Source organism: Bombina bombina, chromosome 5 (assembly GCF_027579735.1).
Source record: "Bombina bombina isolate aBomBom1 chromosome 5, aBomBom1.pri, whole genome shotgun sequence".
NCBI lineage: Eukaryota > Metazoa > Chordata > Amphibia > Anura > Bombinatoridae > Bombina > Bombina bombina.
In genome coordinates, this window is record NC_069503.1 from 604,145,740 (window position 1) to 604,162,355 (window position 16,616).

The window sequence follows — 16,616 nt, forward strand, 5'->3', positions numbered from 1 at the left end:
TGTAGAGGTGTCAGATGGAAGCGAGAAAATGGAATAATGTCCATGGATGCCACCATGAGACCAATTACTTCCATGCATACTGCCACTGATGGACGAACAGAGGACTGAAGAGAACGACAGGCCTCCAGAAGCTTGAATCTTCTGACCTCCGTCAAAAAATCTACATAGATACTGAGTCTTTGATTGTCCCCAGAAAACATAATCAGCTACTTGGCACCAAGGAACTTTTCACTAGATTCACCTTCCACCCGTGAGAGTGGAGAATAGCTAACAGAGAATCTGTATGGGATCTTGCTAACTGAAAAGATGGGCCTGGACCAAGATATCATCCAGGTAAGAAGCCACCGCAATCCCTAGAGATTTGGCCACAGCCAAAAGAGCCCCTAGAACCTTTGTAAAGATTTGAGGAGCAGTGGCGAGGTCGAAAGGCAAGGCTACAAATTAGAAATGTTGATCCAAAAAATCAAACCTCAGGAACTTGAAATGTTCCCTGCGGATAGGCACATGAAGATACGCATCCTTTAGGTCTATGGTGGTTATAAAGTGACCCTCCTGAACTAGAGGGAGCATAAAACAAATAGTCTCCATCTTGAAGGACAGGACCTTGAGAAACTTGTTGAGAGACTTGAGATCTAGAATGGGTCGAAAAGTTCCCTCCTTTTTGGGAACCACAAAAAGATTTCAATAAAATCCCTGACCCTGTTCTGATAGAGGAACTGGGATAATCACTCCCAGAGAGAACAAATCCCTTACGCAGTTTAAGAAGGCCTCTCTCTTTACCTGGTTTACAGATAATCTTGATAATAGGAATATGTCCCTGGGTGGACAAGACTTGAATCATATCCTGTATCCCTGGGAGACTATATCCACTACCCAAGGATATGGAACGTCGCGAATCCAAGCCTGCTGAAAAAAGGAAAGCCTGTCGTCTACCTGATCCAGAACTGGATCGGGGATGGCTCCTTCATGCTAACTTATCATCAGCGGAAGTTTTTATTGAATGCTTACCCTTGTTCTAGGGCTGGCTAGCTCTCCAAGAAAGGTGTGTGAGAATTGGCGCGGAAACATCCCCAAAGCACAGTTCTTAAGGATAAGGAAAAACTGCACCAATTTAGTAGACTATGAAGAGCAAGCAAGAATTCTAATTAAGAACTTTGGGGATAAAGGATATGAAGAGAAACTGATTAATGATAACTACATTAAAACTAAAGAAGTAGAGAGAAAGGACCTGCTCCAATATAAAGACAAAACAAGAGTCTCCACACTAAAAGAAACACAAGATATATCAGTACCATTTATTACCAACTATAATGGAGAGCATAAGACAATAGAGCAAATCTTCAAAAAACACTGGCATATTATTAGAGAGGATCCTATATTTGGAGATAAAAACCCAAAGTTTGTTTATAGGAAATCAAAAAACTTAAAAAGCCTGTTAGTGCCAAGTGAACTTAGAGCTAGCTCACAGTCAAAACAATGTGACCTCCTAGGAAATATAGTTAAAGGTTTTTTCCCTGCCACTGCTGCAGGTCTTGTAACTATAGCAGTAAGATTAAAGAGTACACTTCAACCCAAACAGGGAAAATCTACCACATTAAGGACACTATTAGATGCAGAGATAAAGGTGTCATTTATCTAATACAATATAGCAATACTTGGGAGAGACCTCTAGGACTCTACAAGAGAGAATAAGAGAGCATTTATGCATAATTGAAAAAGGGAACAAAGATACACACCTATATAGACATTTCAGGGACGTCCATAAAAATAGATTAAAAGATTTCTGTTTTTGGGGTATAGTTAAAGTGAGACCAGAATGGAGAGGTGGCAATTTTGAAACAAAACTGCTTAAAAAAGAAGCGGAACTAATATATAGTATGAGAACCTTACACCCTCTGGGTCTAAACTCTGAACTTGACGTAACACCATTTATGTATGAATAAAGGATTTTGCTTATGTATTTATTTTCTCAAGCTTGTCTGATATTTGGTTAATGTTATTTGGTTAACTTCATGTATACACTTGCCTAATAATATTATAAGTAGTTAACATTCCATATGAGTATGCAATGTACCCTCATTAAGATAATTAAGATAATCAAGTAATCCACCTTTAACGACTGTAGATCAGTCTAAAATACTATGTATAATATAACCCTTGACAAGGGACTTAAGGGTTTAAGAACTCTGCTATAGCACCTTTTTACAAACTACACAGCTACACACCCCTACCAATTAACCAATGAGTGACAAGGGGAGTGCTATATGAGGAGCGTAAGAAACTGAGAATACATCTTGAAAAAGCCCCAAGTGAGGGGAGAAACGCGTTGATTGTGTCTCAAGTGAATTCAGATATCTGTCTATAGATATAATTTGCAACCTTTTGACTTTATTTTCTTGGACTGCTGCCGTAAGGTCTGGCTTCTATACAGCCTTATGAAGTAACACTTCTACACATCGGCCAGTCCCACCTAACAACTATCATCGGAATATCAGAACTGATAGCTTAACGAAATTACTCCGGAAAGAAGAATGATAATACAGTTATCAGCTGTGCACATCGGATATCATCAAAAGCTCCTAACGCAGGTGGACGCCACCACGTTAGTAAGAGCTCAGAGCAACAAGAAATACTGTCTGAACACAGATCCAGAATAGCAGAATTACCGGAACTCCTGAGGACAAAGATCAAGATAACAAGATACGTCTGACATCACGGAAGCTGCAGACGCAGTTTGACGGTAACCCGAAAACACACGCTCACAGTACCTAAACAGCCATCTGATAGAAAGGACACCAATAGAAGAACTGCTTGAAAGATATATTGCCTTTACTGGATATCCTCTGTTTTTACACGGACATAAGGTACCACTCTCGTATGATGTTTTAGTTTGATCCTATACTTTTATAGCACGATCATCTACATATGAGAGTTCTCTTGTTAGTGCACTTCAAGACTCTGCTATTTATATTTATACGTTATATTTTACCACTTGAATTTTTATCGCTAACTTTAACAATATTTCATTTTATCTTGTTTGTGTATCATATTTCCTGTTTTAAGCCAATAGTGACATTGGACGTCCTCATTCCACGTTTTATATTGTGTATACACCCACAGTTCGGTGATTTCAGTTTATGTAATTTACATTTAACTCTTTTGTAATCTGCTTTCATTCGAGCTAATCCTAAGAGCTTAAGTAATATTACTAACTCTGTATTTTACTACCACTAATTTTTACCACTAGATTGGTACCATTTTTATCGTATTGTTTCCTGTATATTCGTTATTAAACTCTGACACTACTTAGTGATTTGTTGTATTACTCAGCTAATTATTTTTTAGCCTGCAGTATATTGTCTTTTCTTATTTTCTGGCAGACAGTGATATTTCCTCACACCCTCATATTTTTATATTTTGGTTTTAACCCTAGCTTTAGCGCCAGTACTACTTCTATATTCTCTAGCTCTCCAAGAAGTCTTGGTTTGCTCAGATTTAGAAGACGAGGAAGATCTCTGTCCCTTTAAGTTACAAAAGGAACGAAAATTAGAAGTCTGATGACCCTTGAGTCTATTCTTCTTATCCTGTGGTAAAAATACTCAATTTCCACCAGTAACCGTGGAAATTATCTCTGCCAGCCCAGGACCCCATAAAGTCTTACCCTTAAAAGGTAGAGACAGAAGCTTGGATTTGGAAGTCACATCCGCAGACCAATATTTTAACCAAAGGGCTCTGCGGGCTAGTATCTCAAAACTAGAAATCTTGGCTCCCAGCCTAACAACTAGCATACTGGTATCACAGATAAAAGTATTACCCAGCTTCAGAGCTTTGATCCTATCCTGGATTTCCTCTATAGTAGTCTCCTCTGAAATTAGATCAGACAATGAGTCACACCAATAAAAGGCTGCACCAGCAACTGTCGCAATACTAGCAACTGATTGCCACTGCAAACCCTGATGAAGAAACATCTTTCTTAAATAACCCTCCAGTTTCTTATCCATAGGGTCTCTGAAAGAAGAACTATCCTCTTGGCTAAGGTAGATATAGCGCCCTCTACTCTAGGAACAGTGCGCCACAGATCTCGCACTGAACCAGCCACAGTAAACATCTTTTTAAAACACAGGAGACGGGTTAAAAGGAACACCCGGCTTCTCCCGTTCCTGAGATATAAATGTCAGACATGCGATCTGGAACAGGAAAAACCTCTATAGACTTAGGTTTGACATCAAAAACTCTCCATTAGCCTTTTTAGGAACCTCTGCAACTGTTTCAGAGTCATCCAAAGTAGCTTAAACCTCCTTAAAAAGTAAACCTAGATGCTCCAGTTTAAATCTAAAATTAACCTCCTCAGAATCTACTGTACTAGGAACTGCTCAGAAGCTGCAGAGGAATGATCCTCGCTAGATAACTGAGAAAGACTAACCAAATCAGTCTTGGTGGAATCAGAACCCATAGAAATGTTCTTAGATTTCCTCTTCCTTTTACCAGAACTAGGTAAAGCACTTAGGGCTGCAGAAACTGAAGAAGTCAACTGTGCAGCAAAATCTTTAGGCAAACAAACACTCCCAGAAACTGACTGAGAGGAACCGCAGGGCAATGCATGTGAATCTGTCAAAGACTGGGACATGTTAGTAGAAGGCTGAGACAACCCCTGAACAGCATTATCCTGAGAAAAAGAAGGCTAAGATAAGGAATCCTTATCCTTAGATAGTAAAACCTTATTAAGGCAAGGGGAGCAAAATTGCATAGATGGTATAACCTGGGCATCTGCACAATAAAGACATTTATCAAATGACAGAGAAAGCTTGGGATCGGCATCCATAGTAAATAAAATAGCCCTTTATTTCTCTTATACTCACAATTTCACAATAAACCATTAGTAAAAAAAAATATAAGCATAGATAAATAAAAAAAAAAGTCACATCTACACCCCAGCCATGCTGGAGGGACTCACCCAACCTGTAACCAGGAATCCAATCCACACCAGCAGATAAATCCTGTTCAAACTGCAGATCCTAGAAAGCTGCAAACATCAGAGAGAAGCGACAGGCAGAAAAACGATCTGATGCCAGAGGAACTAACTGAGCGGTCATGTGACCTCAAATTCAAAAGTGAGATACCGTAAAAAGAACCGCCAACAACTTCCTTAAAGAGATATTAACCAAAATAAATAAAAGGTAAACTTGTGCAGACAAATCCTCATAGCCAAAATCAAAAAAGCCTTCAATAAATACCCATTCCCCAACCTTTAAAAGGGATATTCAGTCCCATAAAAATCCACCTTGTTCTCTAAGTATCCTTTTAAAAAATAAAAAAACAAAAAAAACAAGGAACCCCTAAGTGCTGCATTCTTCTCACCTAGAAGGTAAAAGCACTTACCTGTGGATCCGCTGTAGGGCAGGTACAGCAAACAGGTGTGACAGAATCCTCACTGACAGACCTGTAGATAAAGAAAAAACAGAGTAACCAACCCTGGTTTTCTATATAGGAGTAGCAAAAATGTTGGAAGGTAAGCAAAGACCACCTCGCCATCTTCCAACTGCTAAAAGCCACCATTACTCTTACTAAAGAGAATTACATGGACACAGCATAACTCCAATCCTTGCTTGCAGGGAAAAGTACCCATTAAAGGATTAACAACTTGATTTCTTCAGAGACCTTCTTCGCACATCATCTACAATGTTACACAGGCAAAGAATGACTGGGGATCTTGGGTAGTGGGAGGATACTTGAAGCTTTGCTGGGGTGTTCTTTGCCTCCACATGGTGGCCAGGAGTTTAATTCCCACTAGTAATTGAATGGAAAGAAAATATATTTTCTAAATATTAAGATACTTAGTATAAACTACTAGAACAAATGCTCCTTCGCTGTACCGGCAGCTTAGTATATAGTGTCTGACTGATGGGTAGCTGACAACTAGTACTGGATTTTTTTTTTTTTATAAAATCAAGTTTAAAGGCATAATAAACACCAAAAATGTTATTGTTTAAAAAGATAGATAATTCCTTTATTTACCATTCGCCAGTTTCCCTAACCAACACAACACTGTTATAGACATATACTTTTTACCTCTGTAATTACCTTGTATCTAAGCTTCTGCTGACTGCCTCCTTATCTCAGATCTTTTGACAGACTTGCATTTCAGGCAATTAGTGCTGACTCTTAAATAACTTCACGTGCATGAGCACAATGTTATCTATAGAGAAACACATTAACTAATGCCCTATAGCTGTGAAAAACTGTCAAATGCAGAGGCGGCCTTCAAGGTCTTAGAAATTAGCATATGAGCCTACCTAGTTTTAGCTTTCAACTAAGAATAACAAGAGAATAAAGCAAATTTGATAATAAAAGTAAAGTAGAAAGTTGTTTACACGAATCATGAAAGTTTAATTTGAACGTTACTATCCCTTTAATAAAACATCAGTGAAACCAGTTAAAACAATAGTGTACAATCAAAGGGGCACTAATACAATGTGTGCCCCCTAACATGCAACACGTTTCTTGGCTTGCTCACCGTTTCATCAGGCATGTACTAGTTGTCTGCTTCCCTTGAAAATTTGGTTGAACAGCCTCAGGAAGATCAGCAGACAGGGTTCCAGTGAGCTGGAGCACTATGAGAAAAAGCAACCCTGTGCAATTTTATTTTTTTTTATTTTTTTTTATGACCCAACAAAGGGACACTTTATTTGCATTTCAAATTTTTCACTTTACATACACATACAGACTGTAATAAATACATTAACAAAAAACGTCAAGAAAGGGAAAAAAACAAAAAAAAAAGAAGGAAATCCCATTCCGTCAATAATATGGAACATATCCTGACATTATAACTTCTGTGGGGCTATCTCTCCCCCAACTTACAGAAAAACGATAATTCATCACATCAAAACATATACTTGATTATTACCCCTCTTGACATTGTCCACCATTGACTATTTATCTCTCCTCTTCAAACCACTTCTATTCTTTGACAAAACCAAGACACATATACCCCCATTGGTACTCTATTCTTTATCAAACTCCTCTTGGAGGGTAAGGGGGGGGAGAGAGAAAAGAAGAGAGAAAAAAACAAAACAAAAACTCAACCACACAAAATAAGCCCCTCTCGACCGACAGCTTCCCCGACTCCCCTGGGCCTCCATCATCCATCTTTCAATGTCTAATCTGGATCCGGCCATTCTATAGAAAGAGCCCCTTCCAACATTAGTGACTGGAGGTATATTGAATTCTTCAAAGGTAACAAAAACTGGGCTTGAATTTGCCGTGACCATGTTAGAATTACTTTTAACCATTTATTGAAATAATCTCTAAAATATTTTTCCACCGTCATCTTATTATCATGTAGCTCAACATTCATTTGTAGTTTTATAGCATTGACAAACTCCGCTATCCCTGGTGCAGTATGGGATACCCACTGCTTAAGAATTAGATTTCGCGCGACTAGAATAGCCGTGTTTATCAGCGATTGATCCCCCTTCTGTCTGGGTATATATATTAAAAAAAAAACTGTAAATGGTTCAATCACCAGATTATTTTTAAAGTATTCTATCCAGCCAATAATTGACCTTACACCAAAACTGTCTGACCTTGTGGCATTCCCACAGAAAGTGAAGAATGTCTGCCCCCTCTACTCTACACTTGGGACAATTACTTTTCTTATCCTTCTTTGCCCACTTGTTTATCCTATTCGGTGTTATGGTATTTATTCACTATTTTCAATTGTGACTCTCTCAAGCTGCAGTTAGCTGTGGCATCTTCAGACAGTTTTATACTTTTCCTTATTTCCTGCACAGTTATTTCTGGAAAATATTTTAAATATCCATCCCTTAATTTCCCAACATATTCTTGGCCCCCTTTTCTAAGTAACATCTGATGCCAGTACTTGATTGAACGTATACCGGCTTTATAAATCTTGATCCCGGCCTCAACTTCTTTCCAGTCCCATACCCAATTTCTTACTTGACCTAGCTGGTTCAAATAGCTTCTAACCTGCAAATATGCATAGAAATTCTTGGGGGAAATATGATATCTTTCAGCAATCTCAGTAAACATAACTATATAAGTTTATCATCGTTTATAAGTTGTGCAAAATTTACTAGACCTTTCTCGCGCCATTCTTTAAAAACCATATTGTAATAACCTGGAGAAAAATCAGGCATGCCAATTATTGGGAGATGGTGTGATACTTGGTAATCCATATTGAGAAATTTAAACATTTTCTGCCATGCGCAAATTATATTTGCAAAAGTTATCATCTGATGTACATTACTAGGTAGTTTATTGAAAGGAAAATGAAGCACAGCCTTTAAATCAAATGGGTCCAGTAGCTTAGATTCTATGTCATAATAAGTGATATATTCTGCTTCTGTAAGCCAGTCTACCGCAAATTTTATCATAGTCACCCAATTATAGAATTTTATATTAGGTAAAGAGAATCCCCCATATTCTTTAAGTTCCATAAGTCTGTCTATTGCGAGTCTAGGTTTTTTCTTTCTACCCCACAAGAATCCAGCACAAGCTTTATTATACCGATCAATATCTTGCTTGGGTATAAACATTGGTAAATTCTGTAAGAGAAATAATATTCGAGGAAAAATTATAGCTTTAATGATCATAACCTTCGCGGAGAGAGACAAGAAAAATGGGTCCCACTTTTTAAATTCACTGGCCAAATTTTTAATTACTTCCGTAAAATTAATATGATACCATTCATTCGGCCTAGTTCCTAATTTGATCCCAAGATAGTTAATGTGTGCCACTTCCTGAAAGGGGTGTTTATTATAACTTTTGGAGGTCTTGTGAATCCACAATATTTCTGATTTACTGGAGTTTATTTTGTACCCTGAAAATCGACTATAGATTCTTATAATTTCCAGACATTTCGGGATATTTACATTTGAGTCCTTAATAAACAACAAGATATCATCCGCATATAATGAGATAATCAGATTCCTATTCCCTAGCTCAATTCCCTTTATTTCCTTCCTTAAATAGATAGCTAACGGTCCTAATGATATATTGAACAGTAAAGGTGAAAGGGGGCACCCCTGACGGGTGCCCCTTTGCAACGTGATGTATTGTGACACTTTGTTGTTAACTAGCAACTGTGCAATTTTCCTAACTCCTTTCAGGACAAAGTCCTCAGCACCCCCATTGTCAGAGAGAAGAGCACTAAGAATGTCAGCTGCTAATCAATATCCAGAGGATGAACTGAAAGGTGCAGCACAAAAAAAAAGTTATTTAACAACCCGAAAAGTAATAAACAGTAGTACACATTAAAACGTGCAACCAATTTTAGGACCGAAAAAATAAAGCACCATTATTATTTCTAAAAGTGCCAGACCTCACCATATTGAATATGAGCAAAATTTAATAACTCCCCTGTGCCCTGAATAACTAATGTTAGGACTTAAGGTATAAAGCACCACTGTGATTATCAAAAAGTGCAATAATCCCCTGTGTAAAGCACACCATAGTTGGAATAATGGTTATAGAGTTCATCCGGAAATATGTTATCTGAGAACTCCACCTAAAACCATCCTGCTGAAAACTGGCTATGATATATATAGACTCAAGTACCTACAGATAGCCTGCTACTGTGTGACCATTGCAGTAACTTACTCAGCCTATGCCCACTCTACTGTTACAGTACTGGATGGTCTCTCTACTGGATTCTAATGCAACATCAGTGGAGGATATACTGAGGGAGTACATCTTCATGGCCAAAACAGGACAAGGCTAAAGGAACTTCCCAGCAACACCCGTGGCAAGCTTGCGACCACAACTCCAGAGAGCAGATTTACATTGCACAGCCAGTACTCTCCTAAGCCTTTCTTTTTCAGGAACTAGCTATTGAGGGGAAACAAATTTGGATTAAAACCCTGTAATCCTCTAGCTTCATCTGCTGCTGAGCTAGGCAAAGAAACGACTGGGAGGAAACAGAAAGTAGGAGGGATATTAAAGCTTTTACTGTAGGGTATCTTTGCCTCCTCTTGGTGGCCAGGTGATGAACTCCCAACAGTAAGGATTTGTGTGGACGCTCACCACCATTAGAAAGTAAATAGGCTTCTAGACTATACAATAAGATACTAAACCATTGCTTATCTTTGACACAAATAATTGTTTTAATAGTTACAAATGAACTGAATCATTAAATATTTATTATTTTCCTTCACACCTAATAGAATGCTTTGTAAGTTGCGTTATTGATTAATCAAAATGTGTGCTTTTATTACATTCTACAGAGATTAAGTTAAAGCAAGCTATATCATTAAAACATATTTCTATTATAGGGGAATTAAGTGATATACATATTTCACATCCATTTGTCTTTTGGAAATTTAGTAAAGTTTTTGTCATTTTTTTAACCTATGTTTGGAAATATTTTGATCATCTTATAGTTAAATTAGGCTCAAATTCTATTATTTATGTTCCTTTCAGATTGCAGGGGGATTTGCTCTCCACCACCCCAACTATATTGTTGATTCCTGAGAAAGCAGTTTCTTTTTGATAAAGAAAGAACTGGCAGCTGATCACTCTGATGATGCTCAGGTGATTTCCAGTCCTATCTGAGACACCAATTATAATAATAATCCTGTTCTTACTATTATTAAATCATACCACAAGGTATGGATATAGTCTGACACTCATCATTTAGTTGTATATGTTGTATATTATGTATACATCTGGGACCAAACGTTTCTTCTCTTTCCATATGCTCAAACTGTGACAATCAATACTTGAGAACTTTATATTAAAGTTGCTTTTGTGGGTTGTCCACCTCAGCTCCAGTACCCAACATTGTGAAGCACATGGAGACTCCTCTTCACTTTACAGAAGGACGCTCACTGATCTTGGAGGGAATTTGGGAACTACTTATAGATCTAGATGCCTCTCTGTGGAATCTTCTTCTTAGTCGCCCCTAGAAATTGATAAGGAGGATCCTGTCCTTCCTACTTGTAAGCCAACCTACTGCTTTTTATTAAGATAAATTATCTGAGGTTCCATTTGTTAATAACATATTTGCCATGCTTAAAGCAACTTGGGTATATAGAAAATTAGGAGATTATAGAAGTTGTTAAAAAAAAAAAAAAAATGAAAGTAAGGTTACGATTAACCTCAGAAATTCCCCTTACTAACGGTGTATATTTTCTCTCACAGATCATTCAATATACTGTACCTCTAGAAAAATGGTGACAGACATTCAGTCTTCTCATAAATAGTTTGCCAAACATGATTTTTTTTTCTGTACTGCACTCATATCTCTTTATTAAAGAACCTCCCCATTCATTTAAAAAAAAAAAAATGTTTATGTTTCAGGTAGGACAAAGTGTATATCTGTCATCTGACTTCGCTGCTTTATCACAGTTTTCCTATATTAAAGTAAAGGTGATCTTATATTTATATATTTAGGATTCCCTCTGTTTCATACATTTTAAGGCTTTAAATAAATTATTATTGGTGACTAAGTCAAAGTGATATTAATGCTTCTCTTCTATCATCTTTTTGTGTTTAGAATAATAATAATAATAATAATTTGCCTAAAATTATGGCTGAGCAGATTTTGAAATAGTACATATGCATAATGGTAAACTCGAATATCAAAAACACTGGAAGAGATACGGTATAAACTTGAGGAATATTGTTGAAAACATGTAGGTAATATGCTTTCTACCATGAGCATCAGTGCTCTTTATTAGTCTCATGTCAATTATCATCTAAATAATATAAGGTGAAGCATTTTATTATTGCACTTTTGCTTGCATATAACTATGTACTATATTTAACCCCTGCAAAAGGGAGCAGCAATGCACTGCTGGGACATAACTATTTAAAAATATATAATTTTAGAAGGAAAAACTGTGCTAGCTCTCAGGCATGTGTAATAATTCCCTATGTGATATAATCTGTTCAGGATGAATTTTGTCCAACTACATTAGACAGAGATAGCGAGTTGTTGAAAATTTGTGTTCGGTTAATATTAAACTAAAGCCAATTACTTTTGACGTGTTTTGTATAATGAATAAAACACAGTATTTTATAATACATTTCCACATTCAATATTATTTTACACTTGTATTTACATATATATAGCAAGTAAAGATGATACAAACCACAACAGAGACTGTCGCCACTGGGATGCTGGAATGAAACACATATTCTTGAGTCTTTTTGCAGGATTACTTCAAAGAGAAGTAAATTAGAAGATTCTGCAATTTCAAAATATGATTACATTAACTATATAAAAAGAGTCCAGGATCAAACTCGCTCTAGAATTTTTAGTGCCCTGTTAATATGCAAAACATTGACACTAACCCTTAATACCTCATGAATATAACGTGATAGGTACATATAGAAATATATATATACTGTATAGTTCATAAAAATGAAAAATCTACACCCCTTCCTGGATATATAAAGAGCCAGGTGGTAAGATTATAACGTGGGACACGAGTTACTGCTATGATTGCACTTGTACCATTTCTTCAACCTAGCACAGGGGAGTGTTCACAGGCAGGGACTGTTAAAGAAACAGTCTACACTACGCTGCAGAATCTGTTGGCACTTTAGAAGTAAAGAATAATAATAATAATAATACACTAAAATTGTTATTGTTTAAAAAGAGAGTAAATGCCTTTACTAGCCATTCCCAAGCTTTGCTCAACGCACATTGATATATTAATATACTTTATAACATTTAAACCTCTACATTTCTGCCTGTTTCTAAGCCACTAAAGACAGCCTCTTATCATATGCTTTTTTTTTTGCTTTTCACAACAGACTGCTAGTTCATGTGGGCCATATAGATAACATTGTGTTCACGCCTGAGCAGTTATTTAAGATTTAGCACAACACAGTACTAAATGCAAGTCAATAGATAATAAACAAATAGTCATGTGATGCTTAGATACAAGGTAATTACAGAGGTAAAAAGTGTATTAATATAACTGTGTTGGTTATGTAAAACTGGGAAATGGGTAATAAAGGGATTATCTATCTTTTAAAACAATAAAAATGCTATTGTAGACTGTCCCTTTAAGGAGCCTGGAGTATGACATAGCAAGTTTTTTCATGAGTGTCTTCTCCACTGTGTAAAATGTGGGGCCACTAATAAGTTCCCAAGGATCATACAATGTTATTTTATTAATGTAAATAATAAGTTTATATAATGAGTAACAATCAATGTCTTGTCTTTTTTTATGGAATAAAGTCAAGCAATCACACGAAGATCATAAACAAGTAGGGATGGTTCCTTCTAAAGTGATTACTTAAGAATTGTCAGACAATGAGAAAAGTGATACTCATCATCTAGATGGGTACAAGTACGAAGGAGTAGGAATAGGGCTCAATTGTACACTTTGTACTTAAACCCTATTACATAATAATCCATGAATGTATGTACTATAGCTATATTCTCATTCTAAATTGGCTTTTTATGCATAAAGGCCACTTACAAACTTTTCTATGAAAATCCCAAAGACACTGTGAAAGCACAAGAGACTATGTTGTTGAAAAGAATACAGCTTACTAGGTAATAACATAGCACTAGGTACTTAAATACATTCAGGGCCGCCACTAGAAATTGTGGGGCCCCTGACTTAACCATTGATCAGGGCCCCCCTTTGACATGGGCAATTTTTGACCAAGTGACTAAAACGTATATGCACTTTATTCTTAAGTGTCTATTTAAACTTGGAAATGTTGTAAAGGTAGTAACATACACACACACACACACACTCATACACTGAAACACACACTCACACATAAGGATTCACATATAGACACTCTAGCAGACACACAAAGAAACACACTCAGACACAGAAACCCAAACAGACACTCAGCACTTGATTACATTAACCTGACAAGTAATGAGGTAAACTACAGTTTTGTAAAAAAAAAGGGAGATTTAGAAAACAAAATATGGAGTTCTGATTATCTTTTTGTAAAGGAAGATGCCAACTAAATGATGACAAAAGCATGCAGTGGCTGAAAGGAAGGGCCCTGAACTGCCTAAACAATAATTTAAAGGTTAAATGGTGGATTGGTGACTTCCATAAAGGTCTCCACACTGAAGTTACAATCTGAAATTGCACAAAGAAATAAAAAACACTTGCTAAGCAAGTCCTACCTCCTCTGCAAATGAAAGTGATGTGCCGTCTGACTCAAGCACACACTGTACAAAGTGCCAAGTCTGTCTCACCCTGTGCATAGTGGTTTAGTGCCCACTCAGAAATCCTCTCAAATGCTAATACTTTACTCCTTGTAATAACATTTCCCATGCTCAATTAGCACTCTGCTGTAAGTACCCACTGGTGGCTGCCAAAATTTTAGTTCTTGCCTCATGGGGCCCCCCTGGCCCATTGGGCCCCTGACAGGAGTCACCCCTGTCACCCCCTGATGGTGGCCCTGAATACATTACTGAGCTGCTGTAGCTTAAAAAGACCTAAAAGTTATAGTATGAGTTTCAAATAGGCTTTCAAAAAGTTCAAGATTACTTTCTTAAAGGGACACTGAACCCAAATGTTTTCTTTCACGTTTCAGATAGAGCATGACATTTTAAGCAACTTTCTAATTTACTCCTATTATCAATTTTTCTTCGTTCTCTTGCTATCTTTATTTTAAAAGCAGGAATGTAAATCTTAGCAGCCAGCCCATTTTAGGTTTATCACCATGGATAGCGCTTTCTTATTTGAGGCTTACATTTACCTACCAATAAGCAAGCATAACCCAGGTTCTCCACCAAAAATGGGCCGGCTCCTATGCATCACATTCCTGCTTTTTAAATAAAGATAGCAAGAGAACAAAGACAAATTGATAATAGGAGTAAATTAGAAAGTTGCTTAAAATTGCATGCTCTATCTGAATCACGAAAGAAAAGAAAATTGGGTTTAGTGTCCCTTTAATTAAATTGTCTCACACCATACTTTAGATATGCAATAAATAATAACCAAAGATTTTTTTTTAAATATATTTCAAATGCACTTAAAAATGTCAGACACTTTCAGGCGAATAGCAAAACAAATTATTAAATAGAAGCAGAAATTGATAAAATATTAAGACTTCCCTTTGGCATCCTTGGTGCTGGGTACACAGCTGCTAATAAGTGCGTTGTAAGCAGCCTGATGACGAAGAACTTCTAAAATAAGAGGCACATGGCTCGGATGAGTGAAAGGTATTTTATCCACAAGGATTCCCATTGTAGCACTCTCATTATCTAGTCTGCTGTTGATAACATAACAATGATCCAAGCAATCTGGAAGAGACTAACAAATTGAGCCATTAGCCTTGTGTTTTATAAATATGTCACAGACACACAAAAGTAACTATAAACAGAAGGAGGACTCCGCAATGAAATGGGATTGCTGCTGTAAAAAAAGTATTGATGAAAACAAAAAACGTAAATCATGAAAATATTTTATTTCTAGGATAAAACAGATCTACCGTGTTTCAGTCTTCTTGATCATATGTCAAACCTTTAAAATGTGCGGATAACAAGAGTTTGGGTTTTTTTTTTTAAAGTAAATGATTACCTGAAATACCACAGGTACATAAAATTAAAGAGACGGTAACTGTACCATATTTTATTTGTTGACAAAATAATTTGGGGGGGGGGGCGGAACATGAACTGCAGATTTAGGAAGGGCGTGCCTCTCCTCAGTTCAGTGCCGTTACTTTATGATGCTTTATTTTATCCACTAGTGCTAATTTTGTAAGAGCACTCAAATGTTAAACATTAAACCCAAACATTTTCTTTTGTGTACATACAATTTTCAAATATACTTTTATTATCAACTTGTCTTTGTTTTCTTGTTATCCTTTGTTGAAAAGCAGGGAGGTAAGGAGCGTGCACATGTCTGCAGCACTATATGGCATGTGTTTTGGAACAATGGTATTTCTTAGCAAGAGCACTAGATGGCAGCACTATTTCCGGCCATGTAGTGATCCAGATGTGCATGCTACCTATCTAGATATCTCTTCAACAAGGAATAACGTGAGAATGAAGCAAATAAGATAGAAGTAAATTGGATTTTTTTTTTTTAAATTGTATTCTCAATCTGAATCATGAAAGATGTTGAGTTTCATGTCCCTTTAACACTATACAACAACATAAATGAACAGGGGCACTACATGGCCTAGCACAGTCCAGTATATAGACCAAATAAAAGGGTATAAGATATGTACTCATTATTGAAGAGCATCTGTAGAGTGGTGCATGTCAAACATTCTGGATCATTACAGTCATCCAGCAGACTGAAGCTCCGGTATTGGCAGCAGAGTATCACTCCTAAGTCAGCGTGGAAAGAACAGTTGCCGATCCGCACGTACCATGTAGTCAATCAGCAAACGATCAACAAGTCCCCAATCGGTAGTTAGCAGAATGGTTTTGAGGAAACAAAAGTAGTATTTTCACTAGCCTGATGAAACAGCCTAGAGCTGAGAAACTGAGTTGCTGTGTAAACTGAAACACTTTAAAGGAATAGTCTAGTCAAAATTAAACGTTCATGATTCAGATAGAGCAGTAATTTGAAACAACTGTAAGCATAGGAGCCAGCCCATTTTTTAATCAGCACCTGGGTAGCACTTTCTGATTGGTGTCTAACTGTAGCCACCAATCA

The 16,616-nt window shown here is 36.9% G+C and overlaps 1 protein-coding gene across 1 annotated transcript in view; it reads right to left on the reverse strand.

Moving 5' to 3' along the window:
- The window catches only part of LOC128661572 (mediator of RNA polymerase II transcription subunit 1-like), a 254,851-nt gene that overhangs the window by 18,424 nt on the left and 219,811 nt on the right, over positions 1–16,616 (reverse strand). Inside the window, exons 16-18 of the mRNA XM_053715814.1 lie at positions 15,061–15,263; positions 14,392–14,432; positions 12,114–12,209 (exon numbers count right to left, since the gene is read on the reverse strand). Coding sequence (XP_053571789.1) covers positions 12,114–12,209; positions 14,392–14,432; positions 15,061–15,263 — 340 coding nt within the window. The remainder of the gene's footprint in view (positions 1–12,113; positions 12,210–14,391; positions 14,433–15,060; positions 15,264–16,616) is intronic.